This window comes from Camelus bactrianus, chromosome 1, assembly GCF_048773025.1.
Source record: "Camelus bactrianus isolate YW-2024 breed Bactrian camel chromosome 1, ASM4877302v1, whole genome shotgun sequence".
Lineage (NCBI taxonomy): Eukaryota > Metazoa > Chordata > Mammalia > Artiodactyla > Camelidae > Camelus > Camelus bactrianus.
In genome coordinates this window covers 115767281-115783672 of record NC_133539.1, presented here as the reverse complement: position 1 = coordinate 115783672, position 16392 = coordinate 115767281, and the positions used below count along the sequence as shown (strand labels likewise).

The 16392-nt window shown below is 39.7% G+C and overlaps 1 protein-coding gene across 4 annotated transcripts in view; it reads right to left on the bottom strand.

Annotated features, from left to right (window-relative positions):
* Positions 1-16392, bottom strand: part of ZNF385D (zinc finger protein 385D) — a 290014-nt gene that overhangs the window by 71129 nt on the left and 202493 nt on the right. For all 4 annotated transcript variants that reach the window (XM_074371716.1, XM_074371727.1, XM_074371723.1 and 1 more), the window contains one exon: positions 9839-10001. In XM_074371716.1, coding sequence (XP_074227817.1) covers positions 9839-10001 — 163 coding nt within the window. The remainder of the gene's footprint in view (positions 1-9838; positions 10002-16392) is intronic.

Below are 16392 nucleotides of genomic sequence, written 5' to 3'. Positions count from 1 at the left end.
CCCTGACTTTCCATCCCTGCAGCATCATGTCTCTTGCAAAAGAACTCGTAGGGGAGGGAGTGGGTGTGAATGAATGGGTGGATCAAAGCACAAATAAATAACCCAGTCTCATGAGTCAGACGCTCAAATCTCTGACCATTTCAGGGAAGGACGGGGAAGGTTTTCTTTCTTTTCCTTCCTGGGCAGCATGAAAGAGAGGCATTTTTTGTTTGTTTGTTTGTTTTATTCCTGGTTTTACTTAATTGTACTAGAGAGCTGGCAAGGAAACAGAAAGCTGGACAAAGAACAAAATAAGGTTCAGATCGGTAAGTATCATGATTTGCTACACATTTTGCATCTTGACCTTCACCTTGGACTTGGTAGGGCACCAGCTCTTAGCCTGAGGGGGACTGACTTGAGCAATCATGTAAGTTTAAGATGCTGTCAAGGTTGCCCGCAAACTGAGTCACAGCAAAAGCAAAGCAAAGTAAAGGAGGCACTGGCTGTGCCCTGGCCGCACGGCACAGACTCTACCCCACTGAGATAAATGTGCTCTCTGCCCTCAAATTGAACCCGCTACCCATGGTACAACTTGGGTTAGTCCACTGTCAATCTAACTCCGTAGAGCTTTTTAAAATGTCCTGAACTCTCATTAGAAACTGGAGTAGCAGAGGGAATTTAATGATGAATCTGAACGCACTTCTGATCATTCAGACAGCAGCTTCATTTTATGCTGTCTCTGGGAAATGCTCAACCCCATTGTTGAACATTCAAATTCTGAGTCTCCCTGGTTCATATCTTTGCTTGGTATTATAAAGTGTCATAAAGTTCAATTAGCAAAATTTATCCTCTGTATGCACTGAAATTGTGGCAATATATTTTGGAGTGTGTTTGTGTTAGTGTTAGGTGGTCCGATAAGTGGGGGCAGATACGGTGGAGGAGAGGGAGGATGGTCCGGAGGATGGTGTTATGCCTGTCTCCAGCATAAAGGGCTTTTACTTTTTCTAAATGAGCGCCAGCAAGAAACTGGTCAAAACCCAAGAGCCACGACTGTGCGGTAGCAGAAAGGACTTAACCGGATACGACTCAATGTTCATTGTATCATAATTAACATTTCGGTTTAGCCCCCTCCCCCACTGTGGGTGTTTCTGTGTACACCATGGGTAAGGACATGCACAAAGGCCAAACATGACTCAGCATTCCAGGGACAAGAGCCGTCAATCAATCAAGAGACCACCTCTAAGCGAGGCTATGAGAGAAAGAGGGGGACCAAAATCACCACTTTTCCCACCTTGGACCTGCCCGCTTCCCGTTCTTGGACGAGTACATTTTCTTTTCTAAATAAATCTTTAAAATCTCTCGCTACACAGCACACCGCCTCCCGATTGTAAACTTATCTTTCGGGTATGCAAGAACTGGGGTCTCTCTCTACCTTTCGGTTAGTTAGTTTTTACTGTTAAAAGGATTCTTAGGATGATAGTCCTGAAAGTAAAATGAATACATCACTGTTTATTGATAGTTTTAATGTAAAACTGCTCGTGGTGGGGATAAAGATGTGCGGGATAAAGGCCGATCAAGGAGGTGAAAGTGTGATGTTGACGAGTAGGGAGATAAACAATTTCAACAGGTGCCGGGGCAGAGCTTTCACAGAAGCCTGGAAGTGGTCATCAACCAGGCAAAGAATGCGGATTTATTTGTACACGTCTGTGTGCAACCACGCACGTGTCACTGGCAGACAACGTGAGCATTTTCTGTGCATCAGTATGTGATGCATGGGGTGGGGTGAAGTATAAGGGAGGATATTTTTTCAAGCAAAAGAAGGTATTCACTTGGCCCTGGATGCTCAGGTGATTTCGTTGGGCTGGGGTTCCTGAGTGACAGAGATGACAGCCGGAAATGGTAGGCCAGGGCCAGATCACAAAAAAAAGTTCTGATGCCATATTTGAGTTTGCGATTCACAGAACATAAATGCAAGCACCATTTTTAATTCAAATATATGTTTCAGTTTGCATTTTAGTAAGAATTCAGGAGAAGCTTTATGTCTCCTGACTGCAAGAAATATTTCATAATATGTTTTAATCTCATACTTGTTTCATGTCTATTACTGTTAGATATCAAATATCTAATATTTCACTCTTCCACTTCAGAGACAAAGTTCTGCAATGGTCCATGTGTGTTTTACAGGTGTTCACTTCACCTTCTGCTGTATTTGACCATTGCTGAACTTCTGTGTTAGAGTTAAGTCTAACATTAAGAATTATTGTTTTGCAGTTGAGATATTTTTTCATTATATAAGTTTATGTCTACTCAATTTCTAAGAACATAATAAAAAAGGGAAAAAAAACCCTCCATTAATTAAAAACACACACACACACACACACACACGCACACGTAGACACAGATGTTTCCAGACGTGTGACAGCTGTGGACAAAGCCGCTGGGAGTTGTAATTTAATTTTAAAATTCATCCAGATGTCTTGTATTGCATAGATATTGGTTAGGTGTTTAGTTTACATTTTTAAAAAATAGATTTTCTATTTCTGGTAAAGAAAGACAGTCACATACATGGAGTGTATACAGACACACACACACACACACACACACACACACACACACACAGAAGACCCTGTCGCTTTGAACCAGAACATAAATTCAATACTAGCTTATCAGTCTAGTCTTCATTCCCCTCCTGTTTGCACATCATACCCCGGCTCCTGACCATGGATAGATAACAGGTCCTTTAGGAAATTTAGGTCCTCCCTGCTTCACTCATTCATTATGTTTAGAAAGACAAGATGTTCTTGTCCAGATGAAGAATTTTCTGTGAAGTTCTTCTGTGACTCAAGGAGTGGGTTTACAGAATGTATCTGGGTCAAAGCTCTTATCAGCAAAATACCTTCCTGCATCTTGATTTCCTCAGGCACAGAAATGAACAGGATAGAAATCACCTCTCACGGATAATCTGTCACGACTGATTCACATACAGAGATTCTGGAAACACAATATTGAAATAAGCATCAAGTGTGTGTGTGTGTGCGCGTGCGCACTTGTGTGTGTGTGTGTGTTTTCCTTTCTGAATTTCCCTTCTCTTGTTTGATCTCTCTACCCATCTGCTACCAGCACACTCTGCTGGCACTTACCACACATCTTGAGAAGGAAACACTTGATAAAAGTCTCTTTCCTTGGCCAATCTGAAGCTTGTCACGAGCCAGTGCTAAGAAAAGAAAAAGCACTTTAGGCATCAATGATCTCACAACGGTGCTTCAACTCTTGTGCCAAGATGCTTGCAATGGGATTCTTTATTGTAGCAGTGGTTGTCCCGGGGAGTCTTTGTTTGGCAGGATGGGTCAGAAAAGAAAGAGCCCAGGAGTCAGCACGATTTCCACTCGGCCAGAGGGGCATCTGCACATCAGTACATCAGATCTGTCAGTGCTGATGGAAGTGTGCCCCTTTTCAAATGACTTCACGTTGCCTTGGAAAGGTCAACAGAGCTATGGATTCATCAGCCACAAAAGTGTTTCTCTTCTTAAAGAAAATGTACAATGCTGATTATGAAGACCTGGTGGGGTGGGTATTTCAGGAACAGGTATGAAGGACAGAATCTTGTGTATGAATAAATATGTGTGTAAAATATTTATATAATGAAATGCCCTATAAATATTCTGTACTAGACTGTATATACAAATGTATGAGACAATATCAAAGATTCATGGCTTTCTGAGGTCCACGCCCAGCTTGTATTTTGTTGTAATTTCCAACATTTGGGACCTTTGCTTGAAGCCTTTGTCAAGAAAAGCAAACTTTTCCCATCTTCCTTATGAAAACAGAAATAAAGCTAATTCCCACTTGCCTTTGGCTGAAAACTGTGTGTCTGTTTTCTAAATGACATTGGATTGGCTTTTTCCTTACAAACTGTTCATCTCCTGCTTTTGTTTCCAGGTCACCATTCTCATGATTTAGCTTCTACCTAAACAGAAAGGAAAAGAAGTGTGTGCTTATCTCTGCCAGGCACAGGGCCTGATGTAAACAGCTGGCTTGAGAAAGTCATGCTCAGGAAAGCAGAGACCCCAGACTCTGTGACCTTATAAAACTGACTGACTTTCCCAAAGAGGCTCCTTTCCTAATGTATTTGTGTATAGTCACTGGCTACCACTTTGCACTGGATATCTTCTTTACCCTTAGAAAACTCTCTGTTGCTCCAAGAACTAATAATTCAAATTCCAATAAACACTTGGAATCCATTATTAATCCAGAGCAAGTAAGTGCTCCTCTGCATTCACAGACTATTTCAACAGTAGATTCAAAAGTATTTCACTCTGGGTTTCTCTGAGTCCGGTGAGTACAACACCCCTGCATTGTGATTTTGAATTTAGAAAAAGAAAAAGAGAGGAGATAATACATACAAAGAAGACTGAATCATAAGAGTGAAAAGTGCAAATTTAAACTGCAACGTGGCTTTATCTAATGAGTATATTTGCAATTCGCTGAGACTTGATCAAGAGAATTACATAATAGAACCAGGGAGAGGTGTTCTCAGATCTAACCAATTAGATGACTAAGGTAACTCCATAATCTCAACAGGCTAATTAACTCCTGATTGACAGTCACTGAAGGGGCATTAGAAATGTGTAGCCTTACCGTGCAACTGGAGAATCTCAAAAAAAAAAGCAAACACACATATTTTTGGGGTTAGACTTTATGAAAACCTGCAACTCTGAAATTGGATGAGCAACATCTCAGAATTCCTTGGATTCATGAGAACCATTCCACCTATTCAAACAAACAAAAAAAAAGTCTAAAGCTTTGCTATGCCTTAATTCAAGAACAAAAACGCAAAACTGCTTCAAGTTTTAAAACTACTTATTACCTTTTATGTAAAAAGTACTCCATAAAAAGAAAGAAAGAAAGAAAAGGATTATGCAAGCATGTACTCTACACGGGCATGTCAGCTAGCAGTAGGAAGAGGTAGAGGAGTAAAAATGGTATTTAGACAAGAATATGATAGGGTAGTTAGGAAGGCATAGATGCTTATTGGCAGGAGGAAGAAGAGAAAATCGACACACTTTTAAGGGAGAAATTTACAAGAACAGTATTAGAAACAAAGATGGCGGGGAAAGTGTGTCTCTAGTGGAGAATATTGCAGATGAGCAACAAAAGAAAACTTTGCAAAGGCACGTTGTGGTGAAACCATGGGAGGGCATGAGGTCCAGCATAAGGGTACATGGAGGTTTCTGAGTGGGTTAGTGCTGTCTAGTATAAAGGGACAGAATGAAGGATGTGGCTGGTTGTCAGTGGGCCAGAATGGAGGTGGTTGGACTTGCATGGAGACTAGGGCAATCGTGGTGGGTAAGACAGAGACTTATGAGGCCAGGGTATGGGTAGAAACCGCGTGTGAATGAGTGAAAGATGTTCTGGGAATGTGTCTGGAGCAGATGTCTGGACTGACTCAGGGAGAAGAGGCTAGGACAACTTGAAGGATTCAGGTCTGTGAGCTGCAGGACCAAAAATAAAACTCGGAAAGACAGGATGGAGAGAAAGTCGGGGATGATGGTCAAAGTCAGGCTTTTGTTTTTTTGAACTTGCAGAAGAGAGGTGCTTCAGACCATCCAAATGAGGGACCAACAGGCCAAAGACATCAGGTCAGGTTTTAGGAGGAGAACAAGGAGAGAGGTGTGGAATGCTGAGACATCTAACACAGGGATGGTGGAAGCCATGGTGAGCTGCGATAATTTATTGCTCACTAGTATCTGTTTCCCTTCCACGACGAAGATCATTCTTCCCTGCCCTTGACAATCGGGCTTGACCACGTGCTTCGCCAATGAAAGTGAGAGGAAAATTGCATGTCACTTCCATTAACAGCTTTAAAAGCCTATTGATTCATGACCTTTTTTTCCCTCTTCCCTAGAGTTGGTAATGTCCAGCTGGTGACTGCTTCATTAGCCTGGCATTGGAGTTAAATTAACGTGGGGAAAAAACACAGCTGATAGGTAGTTGTAAGAGATATAACCGGTGGCTGTAAAAGTCACCAGGAGTTAGCAGTTTAACCCGGCCTAACATAACTGACAGGTCATGAGAGTGAATAAAATTGCCCAGAAAGGGAAGTAACGAAAGACCAGAGAATGACTTTTTGCACGAGACTTAATTGCCAAATTGTGAATTAGTTATTTTGCAGGAAAAAAAAAAAGGTCAATCGAGTTATCTTTGACAAGGTACTTTAAACATAATTTCTTAATTTTTGTCATTACTTTTTCTGTATAAAAAACTTGAATTAAAAAAAAAAAACCCAATACCTTGCTAGATCAGACAAAGTTATTCTGGTCACCTCTGGGAATGTTCGCTCTGTAAAATATTCTGTAATGAATAGCAAGCACCCTCATACACCAACAGTTTTGAGAGTTTAATGTATTTTTTAAAATATTACTTTCGCCTGTGAATTGTTCTTGGTATAAATTCAACAACGTAACGCCTAACTTAAAAAGAATTCTCTTTTTATAAGTAGACGTGCAATGAAAATCTGTTCTTTTATTAGTGTTCTATTTCCTATATTCTAGAGAATCTCAGGAAAACCTCCCAATCATTTTTTTTTAATTCAAACGCATACTACTTCTTGCTCTTTTCACTACTGTTGCTCAAACTTCTCGTAGGTTGGCATCTACCGAATCACTGTATACTCAGCACTTTTAAAGGCAATTCTACATACTAATTGCTTTTGCCTTCTCCTCCCATCTTGGCTTCCAGGCAGCAGGCAGGCCTCTTAAAGGTATGAACTCCAATGTCCGGAATCTCCAAGTGCCCATCTGGTTAAAACTAAGACTTCAAAGAATTCTTTAAAAATCTTTGAAACTCTCCATTATTGTCCATATTTCTATTTCCCATAATATTATGCTGACATGGAGTTGACTCTCTCATTTTCATATAATTCTCCATATCTGTTATATGGGTTATAAAGAATGACTTCATTGCCCAACAACGTATATATATATATATATTCACATACACACACACACACACACACATATATATATATACTACTAATAAAATTATTAGTATATATATATATTTGGATTAGTCTTTTGAAGAATGATATGGTAAAACTAGTAACAGCGATGTAATGTATTCATATCTTTTACGCATGGATAAGTCCACAAATCACAAAACAACATTATGCCTTACGTAGAAGGGTTACATTTTTTTTTTATTATTTAAAAATACATGGTCTTTGATTTTCAAGCCTTCTCTCTCTCTCTCTCCTTCTGCCTCCAAGTATTTAACTGTTCCAAGAAACTAGCACAGAGACCCATCCTGCTTTCAGAGTTGTACCTAATCAGTCCGAGGACACAGGTAGTAATAAAAAGGACTTGTAATAGTTTTAAGAAAACTCCACTTCGTCGGCATCGGTGCCTCTGATTTATATTATAGTACAAATGGGGTAAGAGTCTATGAAATGCCAGGGGCTTTCCTAGGCTACTTCTCATTGGTAGTTGTGCAGAAATCCCAGCTTAAGGAAAGAATTCAGCTTCAAACATCTGGTGAGGATGCTGGAATGCTCAGTCTTTAACCTGTATGACCTGTTTCTTTGTGGATATCAGTCGCCACGGATTAGGAAGCCAGCGCCCTTCCAGATGTCCATCACTTCCTTCCTTTGGCTTTAGGACATCTGAACTAAGTTTGAAGACTTTATTTTTCCTCTGTCCTTCTGGAATTTTCTCTAGCTCCAGATGGAAAGAGCATGTCACACTTTCAACACCATTCCAACCTCTAGGTGGGTCTGGCTTCTCCATTGGGCATCTATGTTATGAAGGCTCTCTCCCACAGCCCAATCCAAGTTTTTCCATTCATCCTCCAAGACGACAGAGCCTTGATGACTGCCATGCTTTCCATTCTACTCTCTAAATGAGGGATGGAGGTATGTGTTCATAAGCTGTTTAGGTAACAGAGATGATACACGTGGGAGCCCTTAAACCCTGTTAGCAGCTCTACCCTGTCTGGACATATATATTTTTAAATGATGTACATTCTCAGGGACTTTTTGCATTTTAAAGAGAAGTCAAGGTAACCCAAATAGCCATTATTGATAAAAATGTCTAGGAACAGAAAAGTTTGGGAACAAGCAAAACTGTACATCCAACTCTTTACATCAAACTCATCTCTTTCGACCAAACCCTTTACGTCAAATTCACTTCTTTATTCTGTCTACCTACTATCTCTTTTCAAATGAAATATATATCTTTATGGCAAGTATGGCTTTAAAGACTCCCAATTTGTGCCCCAATATCTGGGAGCATAAATAACACCCACCTGTTTCATTACCACTCATTCCCCTATAGCACCCCCCTGAAAAAGGCAATGGATTTTCAATTAAGGGAGAAAAGAGTAATGTTCTCCCTACGAGGTTTTAGGTCTAAATTAATAAGATCGTATAATTCAGCTCTGGCTCTGGATACCAAAGAGGTGAATGTGACAAGTCCTATTTTTTTCCTTTATATATTGTGACACAAAATTGGATGAATCAGAGAATCAAAGAGGTGAGGGAAAACACAGCCAACAGACATCTCACTCAGCACCTAGAGCACATCAGACTGAGTGCCAGCGCACAGAGATGCCCGCGGCACTCAGCTTCAGAGAGTACCCGGGGCTCTCGGGGAGGGGGCGTGACGCACTTGCTTATAAGACTCAGATGAAGGACAGAAAATGTGTTGTGGGAACTCGGAAAGAACATTGTCATCACTTCCAGATTCACACAGAAGCAAGCATCTCTCCAGGTCCTTTGCGGATTATTGTATACATCTAATGGATACACCATGAGTAATCAAGTTGCTTTTATCTGTTGTATTGGTTCACTGTGGATTTTATTTTGTTTTATTTTGTTTTAATTGTATTTTTTAATGGAGGTTCTGGGGATTGAACCCATGACCTTGTGCATGCTAAGCACACATTCTACCACTGAGCTATACCTACTCTCCCCCACCCACCACCAGTTCACTGTTCGTTTTATATGTTCATCAGTCATGGCCAGAAAGTTCTCTTCGAGTTAACACATTACCATCCACGACTAAGTAAATGCCTCCTGACCACTGTTATTTGTAGGGACTGGAAAACAACCGACATGTACCAGCCCTGTGTTCTTAGAAAGTGATTTATTAAAGGTACATCCATGAATTATATGGGATTTCCTTTTATGTATTTTGAGGACTAGTGGCCTTATATTTTTAAATGCCAGCTTAGGGAAACCCCACTGGCTTCCCCTGGCAAGAGTAAACTAGTTCTTTGCAGAAGGTCTCCCAAGGGGCCGTTCAAAGGCCATTACTTCACTGTGAAGACTCTGTTAAAAAGAATAATTGGTATCAATAACACTTACCTGTGTATGCAGAGGGAAGGTTACCCAGCCATAACAAGCCCAGAGTCACACCGCCACTACTTAAAATAATGCAACGTTTGGGATTTATGAGAATAAAGCCTGTCAGTAATGACACCCTTATGGGGGGGTCTTCTCGATTCACTGGGCATACTCTGCCGTGTACTCACAGGTAAATCAAATCTGCTGGGCAGTTAGAGCTCAGGTGCTGCAGACAAGATGCAAACGACACACACTGAAACGGGGTTTACATCTCACAAAGAGTTACCGGGGCCACGGCTTCCAGTACCTTTCTGACTTTTCCTCTAAAACAGCCGCAGGGCTGTTTCACATGCAAAACCTGCGGCGTGACCGGTGATTAGCGTCATCTCTCAAGGGGATTGGGGACCATCACACGGAAAGATGGAGGAAGCACGAATCAGTGTGCAGGGACACGGTTGGACCAGGGAGGGAGCCCCCAAATAAAGGATGAGAACAAGAACACAACAAAGATCATCGCTTAACCTGTTTTGTCAGAGCTGGTATTGATGGTATTGGTAGTGATGGAGGTGAAGGCAGTCTTTACGCTGTCCTTGGCAGTGACAGATTTCTGCTTATTTTTCATGGCTTCCAGTGCTTTGAGCTTCTTGGCATGTTTCGTGCCTTTGTAGTGGGCCGCAGCCTGGCTCTACAAAGGAGAACAAAATGAACCATGCAATCAGGCTCATTTCTAAACTGGCATTCTCTGTATTACTGCAAATACAGACTCCCTTTCAATAACAGGTACCATTCAAGCTACTTCTGGCCGTGGCCGAACAGTGGGTGGGGTTCTATTTTCGAATGATGCTAGGAAGTGATGGGAAATTCCAAAACCTTGGGATGGAAGGAAGAAATACTGCATTGCTTCTCTTAAGAGAGATGCAGGTGAACACTAACACGGCAACGACACTTTCTTTGTGGAGGGGGAGGGGGGATAAGAATTTACAACTGTATTGCTTTTGTTCTGCTACCTAAGATGCTGGGCTCCCCAGGATGAACACGGGCCCCACAAAAGAGGAGCTCTCACCTTCTGGGCTCAGAAAACGTGTTTTCTCCTTTGACAATGTGTCTTATTAACACAGGACTCAACAGGTGTCTACCAGGAGAAGGTCCCAGACAGAAGGGAAGTGGACACCCCAGAGACTGGCACTGAAGGGAGAGAGCGCACACATAAATGCACTAAGTCCATTTGGAGTAGACGGAAGATGGGCAGCTGTATGACTTTTTCCTTCTCCTTGCTTCCCACAGAGGGTAGCCTAAGAGGTTCAAGGGAAGGCCGTTCTTTCAACACGTGCGTCTACGTGGCCTGGTCCACTGCCAGGAGGAGCCAGTGTGTTCTGACTACTTAATGGGGCCAATGTGATTCTTTTGCTGGTACTTTCTGAGATTTTCTTTTTAATAAATCCTAATACACATTTTCCTAAGTTTACATTTTCTTAACACCATTTTTTTTTTTAGTACTGGAGAGACACATTAATTGAGATACAAAATCATCTTAGAGAAACATACAGTTACAAATGTTAATTAATGGGGGCAGAAAAATCCTTTGTGGCTTAGGGTGAGGTGGAAGTAGGCAGGGAGATTCTTAGATCAGAAGCTTTTGCAGCTCAAACCCTTTCCAAATGTCACTCATAAAGAAGAAATCTCAGTGGAGGATTAAGTCTGGATAGTATCTATCCATCACATCCCATGACTTATTTAAACTCAGTGTTCCATTTGGCCAGAAAAATAATCATCACAGTGTCTTCTTCATCACAGCCACTGCGGTGGGCAGGGTGTTGAAGCAGAATATCTTTTTTTTTATAAATAGATAAAGAAATAACCCACACTTTCATTTGCATCATTCTGACAAGTTATACCCTCAAAGGACTAGGTACCCTTATTGAAAGAACACTGGACAAGGAAATTATATATTAGAAACAGTTTGAACAGAGAGGACACTCATGCATCAGTTTTCCAACAACACGGAACATCAAAAGACATAGTGTGAGTCAAAATGTGAAGTTAAGACCTCCGAGAGTGAATTGAGGAACCAGCGATAGCTTGGATTGGTTTGATTCTACCTGGAGAATACGATTTTGGTGGACGGAGCTGTGTCCTTTTTTTTTTTTCCTGCCTAGTTTTCTTTTTTAATAAATCAAATCTTTTGGATAGATCTTTTGAGGGCAAGATGCTATATTCAATTAAATCCACAATATCTTCTTTAGGAAGTGGGTTACGCACTTTCCCTCAAAGCAAAGTTCCTCTCCTATTCCTGGTACAGAAGAGAATATTTTCTATATAATATGTATTAAAACATAGGGCTTCAATGAACAGTGCTAGCTCCACGTATACCTTCAAATGCACATTTTAATGTCTATTTTAAGGATCTTAACAAATCTATATTCTCAGTGGTCTTTCAAATCTTTCAAAGGTTTCAAAACCTTTGTTTTAATACACTATAGGACCAAGCGAATGGCACTATTTTGGATATTAAGAAACATTCCCAAAGAATCGTGCAGGTTAAGAGAGTACTGACGTCCTCCACCCCAACCCCGCCCCGACCACAAACACACAAAATACTCTCTGCACAGATACAACTAAGCCAATGCTTCCAACAAGCGAAATGGCTCAGGAAGTTGTGGGGAGAAGGGGGTGATAAATTACCAACAGTTGGTGGGCTTCCAATTGAGACATCTCATATACTAAAAAGCAAAGCAAACAAGACAAAATGCATACTCATTTATTAACTGAATAATAGCCCCAAAGCACCCTGATAAAAATTATCTTCATTAAAAAGACATCTGCTATAAAAAAAGCAACCAAGCTTCCCACAAATTAAAAAAAAAAAACTGAGTGGTATGAAGGTCCAAAATGCTATGGAGAGACTGAGACACGTAGAGTTCCGGGGAAATGATGGAGTATATCGGGGAGATGATGGCACTAGAAGTGATCAGTTTGCTTGTGATGGTGCAGGGTGTGTGTGTGTGTGTGTGTGTGTGTGTGTTGGGGGTGGAAGTGGAGATAACAACTTGGAAACCAAATGTAGACAGATAACCCGTCTGGATACTTTAACTTTTCTTTGTCATGGACCTTTATTTAATGTTTGTAGAAATTACTGGACTGCTCTTGAATTATAAGTCTTCATTTTTCTATCTATGTGTATTGACCCCATTAACTTGTGGTCCACCTTGATACAGGTGTGTTGCATGAAGGTGTGATCCTTGTAGAGAGCGAGAAAGCCCTGCCAGCGCTCCTTACCATTTTGCGAGTCTGGACAGATTGTTCAGCCACATCTAACCCCTTTCTGTGACTGTAGACAAAGCTGTAACCTAAGAAGAAATTCTGCTGGGAGACTTTTAAAAATCAGCAGTTGGCCAGAAATGTCTCTTGGGCCCCCAGTGTTTTTCCTTTGGGCTGGGTGTACGCAGTGCACCATTTTCCCTCTGAGGGGTTAGCCAGTCTCTGAGCCAAGTCATCCCCAGGAACCCAGGAGCCATCCAACAGAAGCAAACAACTGTTTTTCACAGGAATGATTTCAAGGTTAAACAACCGTACTACTTCATGACAGCACCTTTCAGAATTTCATATTTTAAAACTAAAACAGAATTAGGTGATCACAGTACACAGAGAAGCGAGCAGAACAAGAAAAATTGGTTTAAACAAGTTACTTCTAGATAACAAGTGAAATATCTGGGTATTGTGTAATAAAAATCATGACTACCGACCTTGAACTAAGCACATGACACCATGAAATCTAACAAGTGTCATCCCAGAGGCAAGGGCTGACATTAAAGATATGCACACACATTCCTGCAGAAAAGAGTGACGCCACTTTAAATGTCATCACCATATCCTAGTCATCTTTTCAATCTTCAAATTCTGCCTTCAGTATTTCAAACAGTCTCCCAGTTTAAATGCAACTGAAGTTTCAAAGTAGATAAAAATAATCGTTAAGTGGCTAACATTTGGGAGAGGAGTTTCATCATTTTGAAACACACACACGTACACACACATTTATTTTACTTATCTAAGTAAGAAGCTTTGTTATAGATCACGGTTATTCTGTGAAACTCACTGCAAATTTAATATTCATGTATCATTTTATTCCATTAGTGCCAATACTCTGTGCAGTTTTACTCTACATGCCTTTTGCATAAAGTGTCTTAATATGCTTTTCAAAAACGAGGAAATTTATGATAAGCATACATATTTAGTTACTCTAACCAATTTATTTATTTTATATTTTGTATCTTTTTTATTGTACAGTCAGTTACAATGTGTCAATTTCTGGTGTACAGCACAATGTCCCAGTCATGCATATACATACATGTATTCATTTTCATATTCTTTTTCATTAAAGGTTATTATAAGATACTGAACATAGTTCGTTGTGCTATACAGAAGAAACTTGTTTTTTTTTTAATCTATTTTTATATTTAGTGGCTAACATTAACAAACTTGCAGACATAGTAAACAATCTTAATGGTTACTGGGGACATGGGGTGGGAAGGGATAAATTGGGGAGTCTGAGATCTGCAAATGTTAGCCACCAACTAATTTTCATAAACACATGTGATTTCAAAAAGAACAAGATGGTCTTTGTTAGTTTCTGACATCATTTAATTTTATCACATTAAAATTTTATTAAAATACACTAAACATTATCCTATTAAGATGTAACAGAAAAATAAGGAGTGGTTATGAAAGGAGTCATCCTCCTCATTGGGGAGAGAAGAGATAATACTTGAACAGAAGAACACTTTTTTCTGTTTTTGAAAGAAAATTATCTTTCAAAATTTTAACTTAGTTGTTGTTTTGGAGATAACAAAATGAAATGATAAAACATGATCTAGTACCCTAAAGTCTAAAACACTGACTTTATAGATTTTTATTTTGAAAAGCATTGAAAAATTATTCCTGGAAAAAAGTTTTAAAATTTGTGTTTACCTTTGTACAGTTGTTTCTCTGTTTCATACACTCACTCAAATCTAACATCGCACAGGTTTGGCCATATGGGTTAAGAACAGTATGCATTCTAACTGGCCAATGGCTTGTTAAATATTTTGAATATCGCTTTTGTATACACCAACAGAAGGTTTCTAAGGTTTCCAATTATTCTATCTTAATTTGTTTATTAGCAACTCTCAGTTTCATTTAACACTCATGTAAAGCATTAGCTGTCAAAGTGCAGAACCCAGACCAGCAGCAGCCGCAGCTGCAGCTGGGGATGCAGGAACCTGTACCCAAAATATTGTAATAGCCTATAATGGAGTGTAATCTGAAAACAAAACACATCACTATGCTGTACACCTGAAACTGACACAGAATTGTACATCAACCGTCCTTCAATAAAGAAAAGCCTTAAGATGATATTAAGTGAACTTGAAAAAAAAAAAAGTATGCAAATTCTCAACTTCTATCCCAGACCCACTGAATCAGAAACACTGAAATGCAGCTCAGCAGTCTGTGTTTTACAAGCCCTCCGGCTGCTTCTGAAGCATCGGAAGTTTCAGAACCGCTCACCTCAAATATTAGTGCCTTTTCTCCAAAGATGGCCCCTTCTTGTAGAAGCAGCCAAAGTCTAGGTTTTCTAAAGTTAATGTATAGTCACTTGAAGACTGAACCTTTACATATGTCTAAATGTGAGCAATGTATGCTACCCAAGAAGAAGAATCGAAAGTATCTCTCCTTAAAAGCAGTTATAAATAGAAGTAAAAAATAACTCAGGTAACATACATAACTGAGGAATTTCCATCCAAGAGGGATGAATGCAAAATAGCGGATCAACCTTGGAAATCTTGTAACTCGAAAACCTCACATAACTGCTTTCCAAGACCTTGTGATAGTCCCTCTCTACATTTTACCTTTTCTCTCCAAGCTAATTATTGTTGCAGCATGGCCCTCTGACCCCATTATTTTTACCTCTTTGTTGAATGTTTTGCTATGATTCTTTCTGTGGGGCCTGGGGGAATCGTCAGCTCTACAAAAAAATATATAAGCAAAAGCAAAGCCCTGGGTCATAACTCTTAAAACCTCACCATCACAAGTATCTATTCACTATTTTATTTGCATTAACTGATTAAGTGTTAGCCACGGTTAAGTTCTTTCTTGATATCCTTATGGCTCTTTTATTGAGGGAGACTCCTAGGCCAACAGGGAAATAAAAACCACTCTAGTAAGTCAAGAGAGTGTCTTCTCTGTTACTCCACTTAACAAAACATCTGAAGAAAAAATTTAAAGGTAGAGTTTGTAGTTCATTGTTATACATTGTCCTTTCTGCTGTGACGACATGTGCCTTCCAAATTCTCTTATGCAACAGGGAAAATGACATGCTGCAGATATTTTTATTCTTTAATTACATGTCTCAGAAGGAATACTTAATAGTTCACTTTAATTTGTGATTGTGTAGCTAACATGTAGGTAGATGACTACGTTATGAATCAAAATGAAAATTCACTTGCATTAAGTCCCAAAGTGAAAAACATGATTCAATTAAGAATGTTCTCTCTGGAGTTCGGATGACTGATGCGTTACTTTAAATGTGTTCCTGTCTTCCGTACTCTTCAGCACAAAAATAAACAGTAACTGCTGCAGGAAGAGAAAAAGAGGACAAAAAGAGGTAATGCCACAAGAGTAGAGTCATTTTTATACACCAGCACTAGTCTCTGGGAAAAAACATCGAAATAAACATAGAGAAAAAGAAGGGAGACGTCACAATTTCTCAGATACATTAGGTAACTCTTATTTTATATGGAAAGAAAATACCTTGTCACTAAGTACTTATGTGGTTGTGAAAAAATAATCCAGATGGACTCATTTATCTCTTCAAAGCTTCTCAACTCATTTATAGACTTCATGATTTTTAAATATTAAGTATTCGATGTTTTCAAGTATCAAATATGAAAATTAAAATAGTACATATTCGAGCAAGAGAAACTAATGTGTGAGTTTTTGCCTGGTTCCCATTGTGAAATCACCGTTCTTATATAAGTATATCTGGAATACAAACGGATGCCTCACAGACCTCTAATGGCGGAATCCTGACGGGGGGACACTGG